The sequence below is a fragment of the Limtongia smithiae genome (genome assembly GCF_038497785.1).
Source record: "Limtongia smithiae strain NRRL Y-17922 unplaced genomic scaffold V1518scaffold_2, whole genome shotgun sequence".
NCBI classification, from domain to species: Eukaryota; Fungi; Ascomycota; class Lipomycetes; order Lipomycetales; family Lipomycetaceae; genus Limtongia; species Limtongia smithiae.
In genome coordinates this window covers 1293805-1310154 of record NW_027117623.1, presented here as the reverse complement: position 1 = coordinate 1310154, position 16350 = coordinate 1293805, and the positions used below count along the sequence as shown (strand labels likewise).

General features: G+C 60.1%; 1 protein-coding gene across 1 annotated transcript; it reads left to right on the top strand.

The window, feature by feature from the left end:
* The first annotated feature begins 3319 nt into the window (after positions 1–3319).
* On the top strand, positions 3320–4349 carry V1518DRAFT_180161 (uncharacterized protein). Its single transcript, XM_066900839.1, has one exon. The coding sequence runs from the start codon at positions 3558–3560 to the stop codon at positions 4194–4196; it is 639 nt and encodes a 212-aa protein (XP_066761570.1). The 5' UTR covers positions 3320–3557; the 3' UTR covers positions 4197–4349.
* The last annotated feature ends 12001 nt before the right edge of the window (positions 4350–16350 follow it).

Here is a 16350-nt window from a genome sequence, read left to right as displayed (position 1 = left end):
CAAAGTCTGCTAAATCACACGCACACACGCGCACAGCGGACGAGCTCCATCTCCCCTTGAATCGCTAGCTTCAAGCGCAGAGCTACGAGAAAAAATATGACGGCGTGGCATGCCACGTCGCCGACTGCCACATGGTAACGCCTGTGGTGGAGAGAGATACTAGGGTGCAACCGGCGAAACTGACAAAGGACCGTGCGTCTTCTCCGGTGTGAACAATCTGCACTCTACAGTTCCATGACCTATGCGAGCGATGACATTCATTAAGCTCGCTTGTAGACGTAGATTTTTGACCGCCATGTCAACCACACTGCCAATCTGCAATCTCGTCTAACCCGGAGTCCCCCCCCTGCACCCAGCGACTTTTGACAAGTTGAAAAACCCACTCAGTTATTGCAAAACGTGCACTGCATGCATGTTTGCATGCCTTGAGGGCAGCGTAAGTCACGGACCGTGTGGCGGTTAGTGTGTCGTCGCCCAGACGCGGTTTCGCGCGATGGGGCGTGCGCTCTGGACATCCACACACGCACGCGTTCCCGCGTTTCCCTTCGCTAGCTACGTAGAACTTATCATGGCCGTGGCCGCGTCAAGGCGAGCGTCACGGCGTCGTCGTAGCGTGCGTGTGGGGTGGTGGCGAAAGAAGTGCTCATACGACCTACCCTCCAAAGGCACGTGGCGACGCGAGTAACAAGCAGCCTGCACTCCCTGCGCAATGCGATGCGGGAGTGCGGACGAAGATGGGGGGGTGGATGCAAGTACGGGTGTGGCCGCCTTGTGTCTTGGCGGTGCGGTGTGTGGACAGACTCTGGGTAGTGCAGCGAGCGAGCACTGTTCCCCCGCTAGAATCGTTCCTTCGTCGTTCTCCCCTTTGCGGTTCGTTCGTCTCGACTTGTGTCGATCTGTCCCATTCCCCGCGTGATACGTCACCGCCGCACTATACCACTCTACAGTTCCCGGGCTTGGCCCTCGCACTTTACTGAAGTTCTGACTTCTCCTAGCTTCGGCGCCCGGCTCCCGTGTCATATTCCCTCTTGCTCTCAGCCGCCGCCCCTTTTCTGCCTCGCACAGCGGCGTGTCGTCGATTCGTGTGCGGTGACACCATTTATCATACGAGGAAGCTCACACATTCTTCCGTGGTTGCCGCCCCTTTTTACGTATCCCGCCCGCGCCAGAGCGAATGATCGCCCATTTCGGCTGGTGCATTAAGGCATAATTTTAGAGTGTGAACACCTCTTAACTCAAAAACTCTTCTTCGACAATAATCACCGAGATTTCCGTGAGCAATTTACCGAAATTTTGCCCCTCTCTCTTGTCACCGCCGCCGCCGCCGCCGCCGCCGTCGCCTTCAGCCTTCGGGACACTTCCTCACTGTTGGCTGTCAGCGAGATCTCTTCCCTTCACCACCCCGTCCTCGTCACATCGCTCATCAACCGACCCCTCGGCGACCAGCGATACAAAACCGCAGTATACACTAGTCGTCAGGCAGCCGCCTGGCTTTGATCATGCAGCGTGGCACGGTGGCTGGGGCTAGACGCTGGGTTTGGCTTGTAGGCATGGACCAACGCAATGTAGACTAGATTTTGTTATATATATGCAGATCCAACTCAAGGACAGCCGCCGCCGCACGGGCAGAGCACGCCGCCTTCGCAGATGAAGTCGACACGACGAAATGCGACGAGACGGGGACGGAGGTCTGGCGATGGCGTATTGGCGATGAAAATATCTCCCCAGGAGCTGCGATCTCGCTCGAAATAAAGAAATGTCAGCTTTTCTCCTGGGCTGCTTGAGATATGCCCCATGTTCCCGCTCCGTCCGTGCAGTCGTCCCGTCGTCCGGGCGTCTGCATGCACGTGACAAACAGAGGTTTAGGAGCGACGGGACGGATAACAGATGGACCATGGATTTGGTTAAAAAAAAAAGAGATCGTGGGAGGGCTGCCCTTGGGAGCAATGCATGCGACGCGCTTGGTGCCGCACGTGTAATTTATAGGTACGCGTTCTGGGCTGGCCCCTTCGCCGCTCGGGCGCATCGCTCCTGCCGGTTTAGGCAATATGCCAGCTATATGGAAGCGCTAGCCACTGACACTTCCGCGCGAGAGCCGGTCGGCTTGAGCGGCAGCAATGGCGGCGGCAGTATTCTCGAATTATCTTGTGTACTTCTTGCTACTTTCTGCCTCGTGCGAGCTGTTCCGCCGACATGGGTTTCGCTGCTCCACGACAGAGGGCCAGACGGTGACGCCGGCACTTGCGCGCGCGGGCGGGCGGGCGCTGGACTATGGTGTCCAGCGCACGCAAGCGCCAGCGTCTAAATATGAGGTGCGAGAAAGAAGGGGCAGGCATGCTATACAGCGCCGTGTGTGTGTTGAGAACAAGGACGTCGTTAAGCTTTTTCGCGCCGTGTCGTGTGTCGTCGTTGTCGTGTCGTGTCGGGCTGTCCTGTCCGGCGGCTAAGAAACACCGAGGTTAGCAATTATGTGTGTGCTGGGACGGAACCTGTGCTATGTCGCGCGGACTTCCCGTCGAGCGACAAGAAGACGCGATGTCTGTGTCTAGGCGGATGTCGCGGTACACACACTCCTCTTCCACTTCGACGTCACGGCGAGACCTGACCTTAACCGCGGCGCCGCGTTGTTGACTAGCATAGTGAAGATATCCGCTAGCGCGCCGCGGTGCGAACAACACAATCAATTGCAAGTCTGCAAGGCATGTGTTGGTGAGCACTCAGCAGATCCAAGAGCCTGGGCGACGGCCCGCGGACGTGGACAAAGCTCAGGGCAAAAGATGCGGCGGCGGCTCAGAATTGGATGGGGAGTCTGGTGACGAGATCGTCGCGGCTCTTTGGTTCGGCGGCTGCGGTATCGTGTGCGGTCGTCAACCGGGCTTCTGCTTCCATGCAGTTGGATAAGGGGGCACTCGGCATCGCGACGATTGCGTGTCTTTGACAACACATGCACACACCTGAACAATCCAAAATACCGCACGCTGGGCGGCGGGAAGGGGACGGCGAGGAGGAAGAGAGCAAGCAGCGGGGTGAGACGCGGGCCGTGTTGCTGTTCCACACTAGTAATTCCACGCGACATGTCCATATCCGGTAGTCAATGACAACCTCGTTCTTACTCCGCTTCGTCTCAGTCCAGCATCCTGTCATCGCGGCTGCACGTGCGTGTAGCCTAACGCGTGCTCCGTCGTGCGGATCGCAATGCGGGAGAAACCCATCGCGAGCGACCGAGCAGGTACAGCACAACCAGCGGCGGGACCCAGAGTTTGCTGGTTTCTGCGAACGGAGTACAAACAATGGCGATGCCCCGAGCGCCGTGTAGCGAGGAGAAAATCTGCATTGTTGTCCAATTTCGCCGAGTTTTGACGCCGGCCAGAGATGTCTTTCTTGGGCGAATAGCGTGTGTCTCAGAAGCGCGTTGACTGGGGTTTTGCAGCAGTGAACATAAGCGAGCGCGACGACGATGCCGAGGATAGAACCGGCGCTGTTTTCAAAACGCGTTCCCGCGTTCCAGCTGTGTGGATTTCTGCGCACAAGTGACACAAGACAACCCCGTGTGTTTTATGACCAGCAGCGCGCGCTTTGGAAATGCCAGTCTTCCCGGTGGTCGACCCGTGCAAAGGCCGGGCCGGGGTGTGTACCGGTTGGAGATTGCTGGAACAAGGCGCTCGGCCATCGCGCTGGCCTTCATAAGAAACAAAGGCAAAAAGGCTTGGCGCGGTAGCGAGCCGTCGCGCTCGCCGCCTGGGCGCCAGTGGAGGCGAGTGCTCATCTCCGCGCTCTGTCCCGGCCTCCTCGCATGTCGACAACTCGACATGGACTTCCCTCGCGCCTCAAGGTCGCGCGCTACGAACACTGCGCCTCGAGTCTCACGCCACACTGCCTCCGTGTTGTCGTGTCCAGCTGACCGTGTGACGGCGCGACCGGCTGCAGGTCGACTTGAGCGCAGTTGGTCGTGGCCATGCTCGCAATTCCCTATCTCGAATAAATGCAGCAGCGCGGCACCCCTTGTGATTGCGCTTCCAGAAATGAAATCTTCTACTTGGGTGTCCCTGGGCAGGATGCGCGAGGGCGGTCGCGGGGGCGACGCCGGGTGGAGCCGAAAATTTTACACGCTGCCGCATCCCAGGTACGAAAGTCAAAACCTCCCAGCGCGAACGGCGACGCGGTGTCGGCTCAACATATCCGAGACCAGCCGGTGAAAACCTTAGCTGTGGAAAACACGGTACACCGTAACGCGAACAGATCGCGAACAAGCAAGAACAGGTGATACCGGGCGGCTCGGCGGGCCGTCGATCCGCGCGCGATCGCGCGGAACGGACGACCGCGGCGCGGGCGACACACTCTTGTGGTACCGTCACATGAGGAGGCGGATACATGAAGCAATCAGGAAGTTCAGGTGCTTGCTTCTATTCCCGGACAAGATGACGTTTACTTTTAAACTATACGGCGTACAGGGACCTTTTCAGACGACAAGTTCATGCGGTAATTCTCCGCGGGGAGGATTATTACCGAGCGTCAAGCAGAGTGCAGCTTCGGATGCAAGATGGAGGGACAAGGGTGGGGAGGTTGGCAGACCATGTGCAGCAGTCAAGGTTCACTTCATGCAACGGCAGAAGGTTGCCACACCGAAACACATGACCCCGAGATGCTGTACCGGCCGCCACGCACACTGGGAGCTGCATTTCTACCATCTCGGCAAGTTTTGCCATGTTGGGGCCATGACGAACGTAGTGCATATCGCGTGTCGGTCCGGTAAGGCAACAGCGCGACGATGGCATCGTCGCCGTGCCGAGGGCCGTCACACAGGCTCTTGTCGCACACCGTAGTGGTGCACGCGCAGACAACGACGGGCGGCGGGCGAGACGAACTGTCTGACACCGAGATTCAATACGCGGCACATGACCATCACTCAATTTCACGGTTGGCCGATCGCCATGAGCAACGGTGACTAAATTATAAGTTCCTCACCTCTGATCGCTAGATCATGTTTATTTTCTGCGATTTGTACCACGACTGGGTGATGGCTGGCGTGCGGATGGTGACGACGGCAAAGGAGTGCGATCCGAATCTCGGTTACATATGCTTGCCCATGTGTCTACGTCAGTCGATCTGTCAGAATATAGTCTACTTCCAGAACATGGCGATTAAGCGACTTCTTCGCGTCCGTCCCGTTCTGCCTGGACAGCTTGCCCAGAGAGGAAAGACATAGGGACCGCCACGGGGCACGCAGCGGCAGTCTTTGTGCGTGCAAGCGAGGGCGAAGATCTCTTTGACCGTCCAGGCTCCTTTTTTTGCGATTCAAAAAACGTTCTTGGGGCGCATACACTGCATGCATGTCGGACGGTGTCGCGAGAGCAGGGCATGACTGATGATACTGCAGCGGCGACGCGCTGTCGCGGGGTAAGACACCGAGCGCGTGCGCAGCGCACATACTCTGCTCTTTGTGTCTGCTCTTCTCTCCGTGTCAACGATACACGCCGCTGAGAATTTGAGCCAAGCTGGCCGAAGGCCGCCCCCCCCGCCGCGCGCGGGTTTCGAGCTGGGCGGGTGACACTGCTGCGAGATTTGGCACGCCACCACGCCGCTCTTCCCTGCACTAACCAAACGCTGGATAGGCCCCTCTAGCCAGATGCGGCCAGTCGCGACCGGCGAACGAACACAAGTCCAGCAAGTTTCTCCGCGGCGCAGTCTCGGGTGCGCAGCACGCGCAGTTTGCGTGTTGGCGTCGCGCGCGGGCACCAGCTAAGCCCAGCTCGTCGCAAACTCCCGACTAGCTGAACAAACTACCGAACTCTGCGCCCTGCTCATTTTCGTTAGTTTTAATTCAGCAGGCCGATCATTTGATATTTCTTCTTCGGCAGACCTGCTTCTCCAGGGGACATATAGCCAATCTAATCTCATTGTAGACTCGTTCCCACGACCGGGAGCGCGTTGCTCCACGGGCGCTGGGCGACGTGTTGCGCACCAAATTTAGGTCCCCCCCAGCTGCGAAGTCGCCCCCGCGAGTGCCCCTTTTCGACGTGCACCGCACGCACGTACGCATGCACTGTGGCTGCACGACGCACACCTTCGCCCCTTGCGCGGGCGCGAACGCTTGTTCCTGTGCTCCGGTTTCGCTTTGTTCATACGCAATTGCCAAAAGAGCGGGAACAGGACGACGACGACGACGGACAGACGGCGGACCGTGCCGGCAGGATAGCACGGTGAAGACGGCGTGGGGTGGTGGCCGGCAGAGACACGTCTGCTCCAAGGACGCGCAAGCACGTTGTCTGCTCAGATAGATAGATAGACAGCCTCCCTCTCCGCTGGCTAGAACTGACGAGGCCCGAGGGCTGATTTTCGAACGTTGGCCACGGACACTCGCTGCGTGTCTCTGAAATAAGTCGTTGTGTTTAGTGCGTGTCTCCCGAGACCTCGACAATCGACGCACTGGAATGCGGTATACAGATGCCTATCTCGGTAACTCGGCGTGCGGCTGGGGCGTTGTGTTCAGACTCGTCTACGGTGATCGACCTATGATACTCTCCGACCTGCTCTTGGGCGTGTACGGGGAAATGGAGGATGGTAAAAATCTTAGCGCGACGCTGTTGCGCGCACCCAGCGAGATCTCGATCTCGCATGAGACACCGCGCGGGAATTGTTGTGGACTTTTGCCAGAGTTTGGAAAAAAAAAATATATACAGCAGATCCTCTTCGGCTGCCGCGTGTTTGGACGAGACGGGAGGCCCCCTCTGCTGCCCTCCTGCACCGCCGCCGTCGGCGGTGCAGGAGGGCAGTCGCGCGCGCGCGAGGGTAGAAAATAATTTGCTCGCGATGGAGGACTAAGTGGCAAGTGGGCTGGCAAACCAACCGACCCAGCTCGCAGCCACCGCAACTCTGGAGACGGCGAGAGATAAGTTTGTGTACCTCCAGACACTGACTTGCGGCTATATAGCATCTGGCTGGTCGGTTGGCGCGACCCTAATTTCCACTGGCTGGCGGTGTTTCGACGCCGGTGTGACTGGCGCGCCGGTGCCCGGGGGGGGGGGGGGTTTGTGGATCCCACCTCTCCAAAGTTTAAATTTCCCGTGCGTTCTCGGTGTCAGCCGCCCATAATCTCTGTCCTGCTTGTCGATATACGCGCGGATGCCGAGTCGCGCTGTGATCCGTCTGGCAGCCCGTTGTGTCTGGCGCCGTATGATATCATATAAAAAATCCGCCCGGTCTGTGTGCGCGGTGGTGTCCGTTCGTGAGGAACCGGGTCAACGGCGGAGCAAATAGAAAGCTGTGCGCGCCGGGATGCGCCGCGCCGAGGGCCCGTCAGGACCAGATTTTCATTTCAGCGGCAGCCGTCCTTCTGTGCGGGCAGCGCGCCCGCGGGCACGACGACAGGGCGGCGGCGCAAAAAGCAATGGCGAAGGCCCCAGTGTGCGTGGTGTATGCGAGCGCGGAGTTGTGTCATCGTCCGCAACGCAGGACAAAATTAATCCTGAGGCGATCGATACATCAAACTGTCGCGGGTGTCAGTGCAGCGCACATGAGACAGGCAGGGTGTAGAGTGCTGTGCCAAGGGCCAGGAGAGGTCAGCTCGCTGGCGGCCGGCGGCAGAAGCGTTCAGCGCGAGGCACCCTGTGGCCGCAGCAATGTCGGGCGACGACGGCAGAGCGGCATCGCGAGCCTGCGCCAGGACGTTGCGTACAGCCCGCTATGGCACATATCACAGCGGCGCCAGCGGTGCGCCTGCTGCTGATGCTGCTCTCTTCTGCGGCTGCGACATGGCAGGGCAAACTCTAACAGCCGCCATGCGACCGTGGCTGCCGACAAGGGTGCCCGGTCCCGCGAGAAGGCCGCCGAAGCCAGGTTGGCGCGGGTCCTTAACCGGCACGACACTCGCTTCCCTGTCGTCATTGCGCATCGCGTCGCGTTTTCGTGCGCCGTTGCGGACACACTGCACACGACACCACGGCCGCGGGCGGGGGTGGAGAGGCGCGCGCGCGCGCGCGCTCTGGCGGACTGGTCGGCCGTGCCGCAGATCTTGGAGCTGCAGCACGGATTTCCAGGGATTTTCGGTTGCGGCGAGCCAGCGCGGCGCCTGGGAGGTATGCGATGCGGGCCCAGCAAACAGGCAGGACGCTCTGCGGAAGCGGAAGGGGTTGCGGGGGGAGGCGACCTAGCACCGAAGCAGGCAAGCGTCTGACAGAAATGGCCCTGGAAAGCTCGACAAGCGGCCTGGCTCACGCAGGGCTGCCCCGTGCGCTCGAAGTTCGGAGGCGGCGCGCGCCGGAACCACGTTAGGGCGCAGGCAGGACTGCGGCGTGGGCAGAGGACGCACTACTCTGCGCTGCGAAGATGACGATGCCGATGAGGACGCGATCTCGCCTGCCAGCCCGCCTCGCCTGCGTGCGCGCCCCGCAGGCGCTGCCGCTGCCGCCGCCGCCGCCGCGGCGCTCCCTGCTCAGCAGCGCTCTCTGCAGTGCCTCCTCCTCCGCAGCAGCGCCGAGTCGCGCACGGCGTCGGGCGTTGCTGCAGTTTGGAGTCTGCGCGCCCTGACTCTGCTCGGCAACGCCAACGGCCCGAGTACTCATACAGTCCGGCCCGGGGATGCCGTGCCGGAGTTGTGGGTGACAGCGTCTGCGCCGCCTTCCGGCTGTGCCGTCACTCTTGCGGCGGCTGTGCACGATATGCACGCCCTAGCCGGACGCCCGGCCCGTGCGCTGCGCGCCCTGGCGGCGGGCGACAATATTGTTTGTTCCACGCCGAGAGAAGAATACTAGCGCCTGCCCTGCCGCACCCACTGTCTGGAGAGCACGTCTCGCACAGCAGCCACGATTGAGTGTTGCGTGCGCGCGCTTCGGCGACGGCGCGCCAGCTGGCTGCCGCGGCGGCCAGCAGCGCCAGCAGCGCCAGCCGCAGCCGCCGGCGGCTCCGCTGGCGGCATCCGGGTTTCAGCGTCGGACGTTCGTAAATAGCATTTTATCGGTCGACACCGCCGGCGAAGTCGTGCGTGGTGCTGGGCGCGCGTGGTAGCAGCTCAGCAGCAGCAGCAGCAGCAGAAGCATCGCCGGAGGAATTTCCGCCGTCGTGGTTTGTCTCCAGCAGCGCATCCACGCAGTAGTGTGTGTCGCGTCGTGTCGACGCGCCCGTGGGTAACCACCTTCCAGGTTTTCATTCCCTGCTGCCCCCTGTGCGGCTCGACACGGTGATCGATCACTCTCTCGCGCCCGGCGCGCGACTCTGGAAAATTTCCGGGAAAGTCTATACCAACAGGCACGCGCACGTTGTTTGCGCGGATATGCTCCGGCGGCCCCGCGGTCGCGAATGCGTCGACCCGCGTCGCTCGAAATAAGTCGCTTGGCAGGTACGGGCGACATCTGTCTCAAGCGGTTTGTACCGCGTCGGCAAGAGCCGGCGACTGTGTGCGTCGTCCCTCCAGGCTTCATGCTGCTGTGCACAGAGTGCTGCTCTACGCTCTAATCTCTGCTGTCCCGTCCTGCCCGCAGCGCGGCCGCGCCGTGGCCGCAAGCAACTGCGACCGCCATTCCCGGCTCACAAAGCGTCAGACGTGCACACACTCGTGTCAGCAGCAGCGCAGCGGGTGCGCGAATGCGGTGCTCGTCTCAGAGGCGTACACCGATAGCGGTGGCTGTGACGGCCGGGTCCTGGGCGCGCGACGACGGAAGCAGACATGACGCGATACCGCTTCCACTGCGGTCTGCAGCGCACGCCAGCAGCAGCGGCCAGGCGGCCATCGCCATGGGGAGCACGCCTGGCCACGCCAGCCGCGCCGGTGGTGGTTGGGGGCCGCTGGCCGCGACGATCCAGGTCAAGAGTTCCAGCGAGCGGGATTCGTCGTTACCAGCGAAGGGGGAGGAAGGGCCCAGGTACAGCACTGTGGCCGCCGTTGTTCCCGGCGAGCAGAGGACAGAGTAGCACAGCCTGCGGCGGCTGTCATCCATGGAAGCGTGTGTCCAACACACCAGTTCCAAACTTCCACACACGCGCTGTTCCCCCTGACACGGCGCGACCTGTCACTACCCACGCCCTGTCGGCGGCCGGCATGTCTGGCTCACGCGTGTTAGCGCCCAGAGCAAGACTCGGCGCGCAGTTGCCGTTGTTGTCTTCCCCGTCGGCGTCCGCGGTGCAGGCTCCGCCGCTCAGCTCGAGTCGCGACGCGTGCTTTCGCGTTCCGGCAGCGCTGGGCGCGACTGCGACAGGCGCCTGCGCTGCACGGCACATACGCGCAGTGCTGCGAGGACTCTGACGCCGCGCAGAGGGGAGCACCCTCTGTGTCGCGCGCAGACTGCACGCGCTGACCTACTCGAGCCTGTGCCGCCCGCGAGCAAGCTCGCGGCGGCGTCTGACGAAAGCCGTGCTCTGCTTGCCGCGCGACGGCGCTAATTATTGCTGGACCGATCCAGCCTGCTGTTGTTTGGTGCTGGGAGCCGGGGTGTGATGCACGGTCCGGATGGAGCCCCCAGACAGAATCCAATTAACTTTTACCTGCCGCCCCGCCCCGCGCGCACGCGGCGGATTTCTCCGCGCGGCGTGTGCGCATGTGCTCGTCCCACGCTTTGGCCGATGTCGTGCCACACCGCTGTCTTCGCGCGCTTCCCGCTTCTGCTTCACAGACTGGGCCGCCCGTCTCGCGAGCGCGGCGCCGTGCAGGCACGGCGCCGCGCAAGAACACGTGCCTGTGGAGATCGCGGCCGGCCGTACCGGCCGGGCAGGGCGGCGTGTCTTAGCCGGACGACGCGCCTGCGCCGGGCTGCTGCTCCGTCGCGCGCGCGCGCGCGCGCGGGCGCGGATGCGGCTTGTGCGCACTTACTGCTGCTGCGTGCGAGAAATCGATTTCCCGCAGCGCTTTTCTCAAACAAACCGTTCCGCCACCAGCGCCCGACGGTTGAGCAACCTCGGTCCTGTCTCGCTCGCACGCTCGACCGTTCTGCGGTTCGGTAGCGGTCCTCAGCTGCCGAGACTTCTCCTTTCAGCCAGTCGTCCGCTGCGCAACTTCGGGAGCCCATGCTGGTCCTCGTCTTCTTGCCCGGGGATGACGGTGGCATGAGAATGACGACTTCGCGGTCACGTCGCCGCCGCGCACAGCCAACCGCGCGTCTCCCTCAGGGATCTCCGACATTTTGATGAATAATTTCCATCGTCTGCTACAAACAGAGCCGAGGCTGCACGGCGCCGGCCGCGAAAAAGAAAACCGGACGAGATTAGGCTCTCGCCCCCCCCCCCCCGCCTCTCGTGAGCGTGCGAGGCGGCGGGGCGGACACAGGAGAGATCTCTCTGCGTGAGCAGAGTGTGACTGCGAGGCCACGCGAGCTCTCGGCAGGCGCGGGTCGCAGGCGGGCCGCGATGGGCACCAAAATCCGTTGGCGGCGGCGTGGACACAGCAGCAGAGATATTCCCTGGTGTCTCAGGCAGCAGCCTCTCTACGGTACTACCCACAGCCACCGTCGCGCCCTGCAGACGCAACCAGCAGTGTGCGCTCTCCGGCGGCGGCGGTGAAGAGAGGAGTCCGAGACGCGCCTCATGTGACCGCGGCAGTGACGGCGACGACGCGAGAAAAAAGTAACGACTAAGACGATACGCGCAGAACACGCGGCCTGGCACGGCATGAGGCGGCTCCGTTGAATTTCCGCGAACACGATGATGCGTCGCCCGGGGGCTAGGGCAAGCACGTCCGCTGGCTGTCAGCCGCTTGTTCTCGAAAGACCACTCAGAGCAACCAAACTCTGGACCCTTGCGCTTTCTTTCGCCAGCCCGAACCTTAGCAGACGGCGAAAGCCGCAGCGGCCCGCCGCGCATTTCGCATCGCGGCCGCCTGTCCGCTCTCGCACGCAGACCTCGCGCGCCCTGCTGTCGCCGGCGTCGGGCGTGCGCGGCGGACTCGTACTGGGATGTGTGGTATGCTGCATAGTTGAGCTCGGACGGGCTGACTACTGGACACGCGTCGTGGGCGCGGCATGCGTACGGCGACTTGTCGGTCTGGTCGTCGCCGCCGGGGGAAGAGGGGAGGGGAGGGAGGGGGGGCGGCACGGTTCGCCTAGACGCCCGCACTCCTTGCACGCGAGAATCGGCGATGGGCTGCTGTTTTTGCAACGACGGTCTCGATATGCACGTGTTTTCATTTGCTGCCAGCTGTGGTGCCGACTTGCACCAAGTATGAAATGCTATGCCGCGCGCACGCCGCCGGAGGCGCACGCGGTTCCCTTCGCTGAGATGTTTCGAAGATGTCACATATAACAACAATTCTAGAAATGCGTTGCACGCTGCTTTCTGTGCAGCGGTGACCGCATGCAAGGACGTGTGCATGAAGCTAGAATGCTTGGCCCGGGGGGGGGGGGGGGGGGGTGGGGCATTGCACGGAGCCCCGTTAATAGCTGTTAGATGACGTGCATCCTGCACTGAAGTTAATCAATAGTTAGACAGTGAGCGGGTTGCATTTACGAATATGGGAGTGCGTCGCCGTCTCGTCGTTTTCAAGCTCCTTTCTCTCTCTTCGTCCTGCTTCTTCTGGCGTGGATATGCTTGACAATGTGCGCCTTCGCGAGAGTCCTCGCATGCTGCATGCATGATCTGACCCAGGCATTAGCGAGGCACGTCCGAGGTGATTGGCGTATCGCATGCAGCGAGGAGGCGCACCGCGTGAAGGTCATCATGGGCATTGTCCGCAGGTCATGCGCGGTTCTGCGACTATTGACCCTGCTCCCTGCCCCGCCGGACGCATGTGGTCTTCGTCGGGGTATCGTTCTCCAAACCGACGAGCCGCCATGTCGCACCTCTTATCTACACTGAATACGGCCAAGGTGTCCCGTCTTCCTGGCTGTTACTGATTTGTAACTTGGGTGCTAAGAATCCACTTTTACGCGTACGGCTCTACAAACTCTAGAGCGCGAACAATATGGATGTGCCGATGAAGTGAAAATGCCAATTGCTCGTCGCAACACGACACACAAACTAGCTCCAGTAGATGCTTTCACATGTCGCGAATTCGCGTCGTCGGCTCTGTTTGCAGTCGTAAGGAGTGTGGTTTTATATCCACCAGTCGTTGTGCGCGTCGTCGTCGTCGTCGTCAGCGACGCAACGCTGCCGTCCCGGCCACGACTCAATGCGCTGGCTGCTCCCCCTCCCTTTGTTTCCTTTGCCCTCCCTCTACAAACAGTGCACAATTACATCTACACCGCGACCTGCGTCGACGACAACCGGGGCGGCACGAAAAACAACTGCCGCATGCAGAATGATGCGCGGTGACGACAGACCGGCTGCTAAAAACTAGCGGTGTTTTAAAGCTCTATGCTCGCTTCGGTCTCATCAAACACTCGCTCGACTCGTTACTTCTTTCTTCATCTCGCCGCCCTGCATGCGTCTTCTTTGTGCACTTCTGTAGTTCTACGCAGGATCACGCCTTCGTCGCCGCATTGCTAGAACTATATTTAGTGCGTCGACAGTGGTCCCGTCGTCGTCATCGCGTCCCAAAAATTAGTGCAGAAGAGTCGTGTCCTACACCTGACAGAGAACACACATGTGACCGTACCACGGAGAATAAAAAAATAGCCGGGAATAGAAATTCGCATTTCTTTTTCGTTCTCTATTTCGACAATCTCTCCTCTCTCTTCGTTTGAAACACACTTGGAAAATGTGGCTATCTGCCGGGCTGCAGGGGAGGGGCAGATAGCAGACAAAAAGCCCCGCTGTCAAGCGCCGCTCAAACGATTAAGATTACTTAACCTTGACAAAAAGTCTGGAGCGCAGAAGATGGATATATGAGTGTGATGCCACTAATCCAGCAGCCAGGACGCACGCGCACGACAATAAAATTAGCACACCAGCGCCCTACCAGGTCGTCACACACCGCTCGCAACATGACGCCGCCTCCAGCAAACCCGTCCCGCCCCCTCTCGGCTCCCAATATGGCTTGTCGCGTATTTCGCCTGATGGCGTGGTAAAAACGGGGAGGGATCAACACCGCCACCGATAAGAAAATGTGGAGTAGCGTTAGAGCGCCGATGCCGCCGGCGGAAAAGGAAGGTGCGCAAAGGGTCCAAGTGTTTGAACCTGCCAACCTGCCGCCGATTGCCTAGCCTCGCTTCTCCCGCCCTTTTTCCTTGGCCACGCTAGACGTGTGCCTCCCTGGAATTTGGACGCGCAGCTCAGTACATTGGCACCTGCGTCACCGAGTGAATTTCTGTAGCGTGGCATCTGGAGATTGTTCTATTTTCTGACAGCCGGACTCCACGCTATTTTAACAATGCTGGCTGCATGGCAGAACAGAAGCACACTTGCGTCCCACTCCTCGCGACCGGCTTCGCCAGCTCGTCTGCAGCTAACGAAATAATACGCGCATCGCCATCGCGGGGCGCGCGCGCGCGCGCGCGCCAGCGAGTCATAGCGCGAAACCGAGACGAAAAAATTTGCCCAATTACAAGCACCGCAGGTCAGCCAGTCCCAGTATGCAATCTCGATAGACCGGCTCCGCGCTAGCTTGGGTCACGGTTGTTCTTCCATCTCTCCCATGGAACAAGACGGCGACCCGTACTTGCCGTTTTCCCTCAGGCAGCGGAGCAGCGACAAGCAGCTGCTCTGGCTCGACGCAATGGTCTTAGCGTAAGTACCGACGGATGATCAAAAATAGGGTCGTCACACTCTGCGTTAGTGCTCGTCTAGCCGTGCCAATTTACCAACTGCCGGCTCATAAGCCTGAAGTGCCACGCACGCGAGTTGTCCCGTTCTGTTTGGTTGGGCCCCCAAAGTGGATCTGGGTCTGCGGAATGTATGCCACGGCGGGAGTTCCGAGGCGCATATGTAACAGGAACCGCCGCACAGACGGGGCGCGATGATGAAGGCGCAACCTGGCAGCGACGTCTGCGAAACGCGCGAGTCGGTGAGCGTAATCAGCGGCGAGCGGGAGAAGGAGAGTGCACTAGCGTATAGAAGGGAGTAAGTGCCGGAGGGGAGATATTCGCAGAATAGACTCCTTGTGAAACAGTGTCAAAGCCGCGGCGAACAGCGAACGGACAAGTCCGATCGGAGAGACGACGCGCCGACTGATAGAGATTGCACAAGTCAAATACAAGCAAATGGTCAGCCCGAAATAAATGCACCGGTGCTAATACGCCGACAGGGAACATCAACACGCACGCATTGCGCAAATCGTCAGCTCGTGCGGTAACCTCGAGACACGCGAACCAGGGATGACACAGCACATCGCGGCGAGTATGTACCGGGAAGGCGAGTCGTCGGACGAGAGAAACGAGAATATGCAGTCCATGGCGACAAGAAACAGTACAGCGACGGATTGCGCCAACCAACGAAGAGCGATTGACCGCAGGCGCTCGAGACACGCGAACCAAAGACGACACGTCACTCACGCCTTGCAGTAGAGAAGCACCTAGCGAGCACATATTGTAAAGGACAGAAATCAACGAAATACATATCGGAGCACATCAGAAAGACAGGCAACGGTGCGAAAACAGTGAGCAGACACGTTAGGCCTCGCGGAGCGACAACAGAACACTAGATCAAGTCAAGTGCGAAGAACGCAGTCGAAACAGATGAAGGAGATGGTAAGAGCGCAGCAAATTGGAGCACCCAACACGCGAACTACACACGTCGAACGCAGGAGAGCGAGACACACGAAGCGACGACGAGACGCACACATGTGCAATCGCGAATCTCCTGAGCGAGGTCGGCCAGCAGGACCAACGAAACGCCAATGCAGCGACGGATACGAGTTCCAGTCGTGCGACCGAAACTGGGCAGCATGAAACAACGGTACCAACACGGCGACCGTGCGACTGAACATGTGTGCCTTGCGTGGCGAACGCGGCAAGAACTGAGACACGCGAAACGACGACGAGCACCACCTGAGCGATGCCCGCTAGCGACGATCAAGCCGTGCTCGCGAAACTGGTAAGTACAAACCCACGCAAACTGCGCGAATCGTCAGTGAGCCGCGATTATTCAAGGAGAGTGCAAGCTGCGAAATGCGGTCAGTCGAGCGCACGCGAATCAACGACAAGACCACACCACTAGCAAATCTTTTTGCACGAACTCTGGGGTACCGATAGATAATGAGAGTACGCGATAGTCCGACGCTCGTGCATGCAAGCGACGAACAATTGGAACAAGACGATCTCGCGAACTTGTGATGCAGTTGGACGAGCAGACGCGGGACACACGGCGACACCGGATCGAGTAACTGGCCATGTAGACAAGGACGTTCAACTACGAGTAAATAACGGCGAAGTCAGAAGACACCAGCTCCACAATTTGACAGAGCGACAAGCTCAGCCATAGCACGATTAACCATCCTAGGAACCGCCGAGCAAAACAGTCGGGACTCCGCGTGGTGGTCAGACGAGACCGCGG

Excerpts from the sequence above, each read along its gene's own strand:
- V1518DRAFT_180161 (XM_066900839.1), top strand. The coding sequence starts at position 3,558 with ATGACCAGCAGCGCGCGCTTTGGAAATGCCAGTCTTCCCGGTGGTCGA.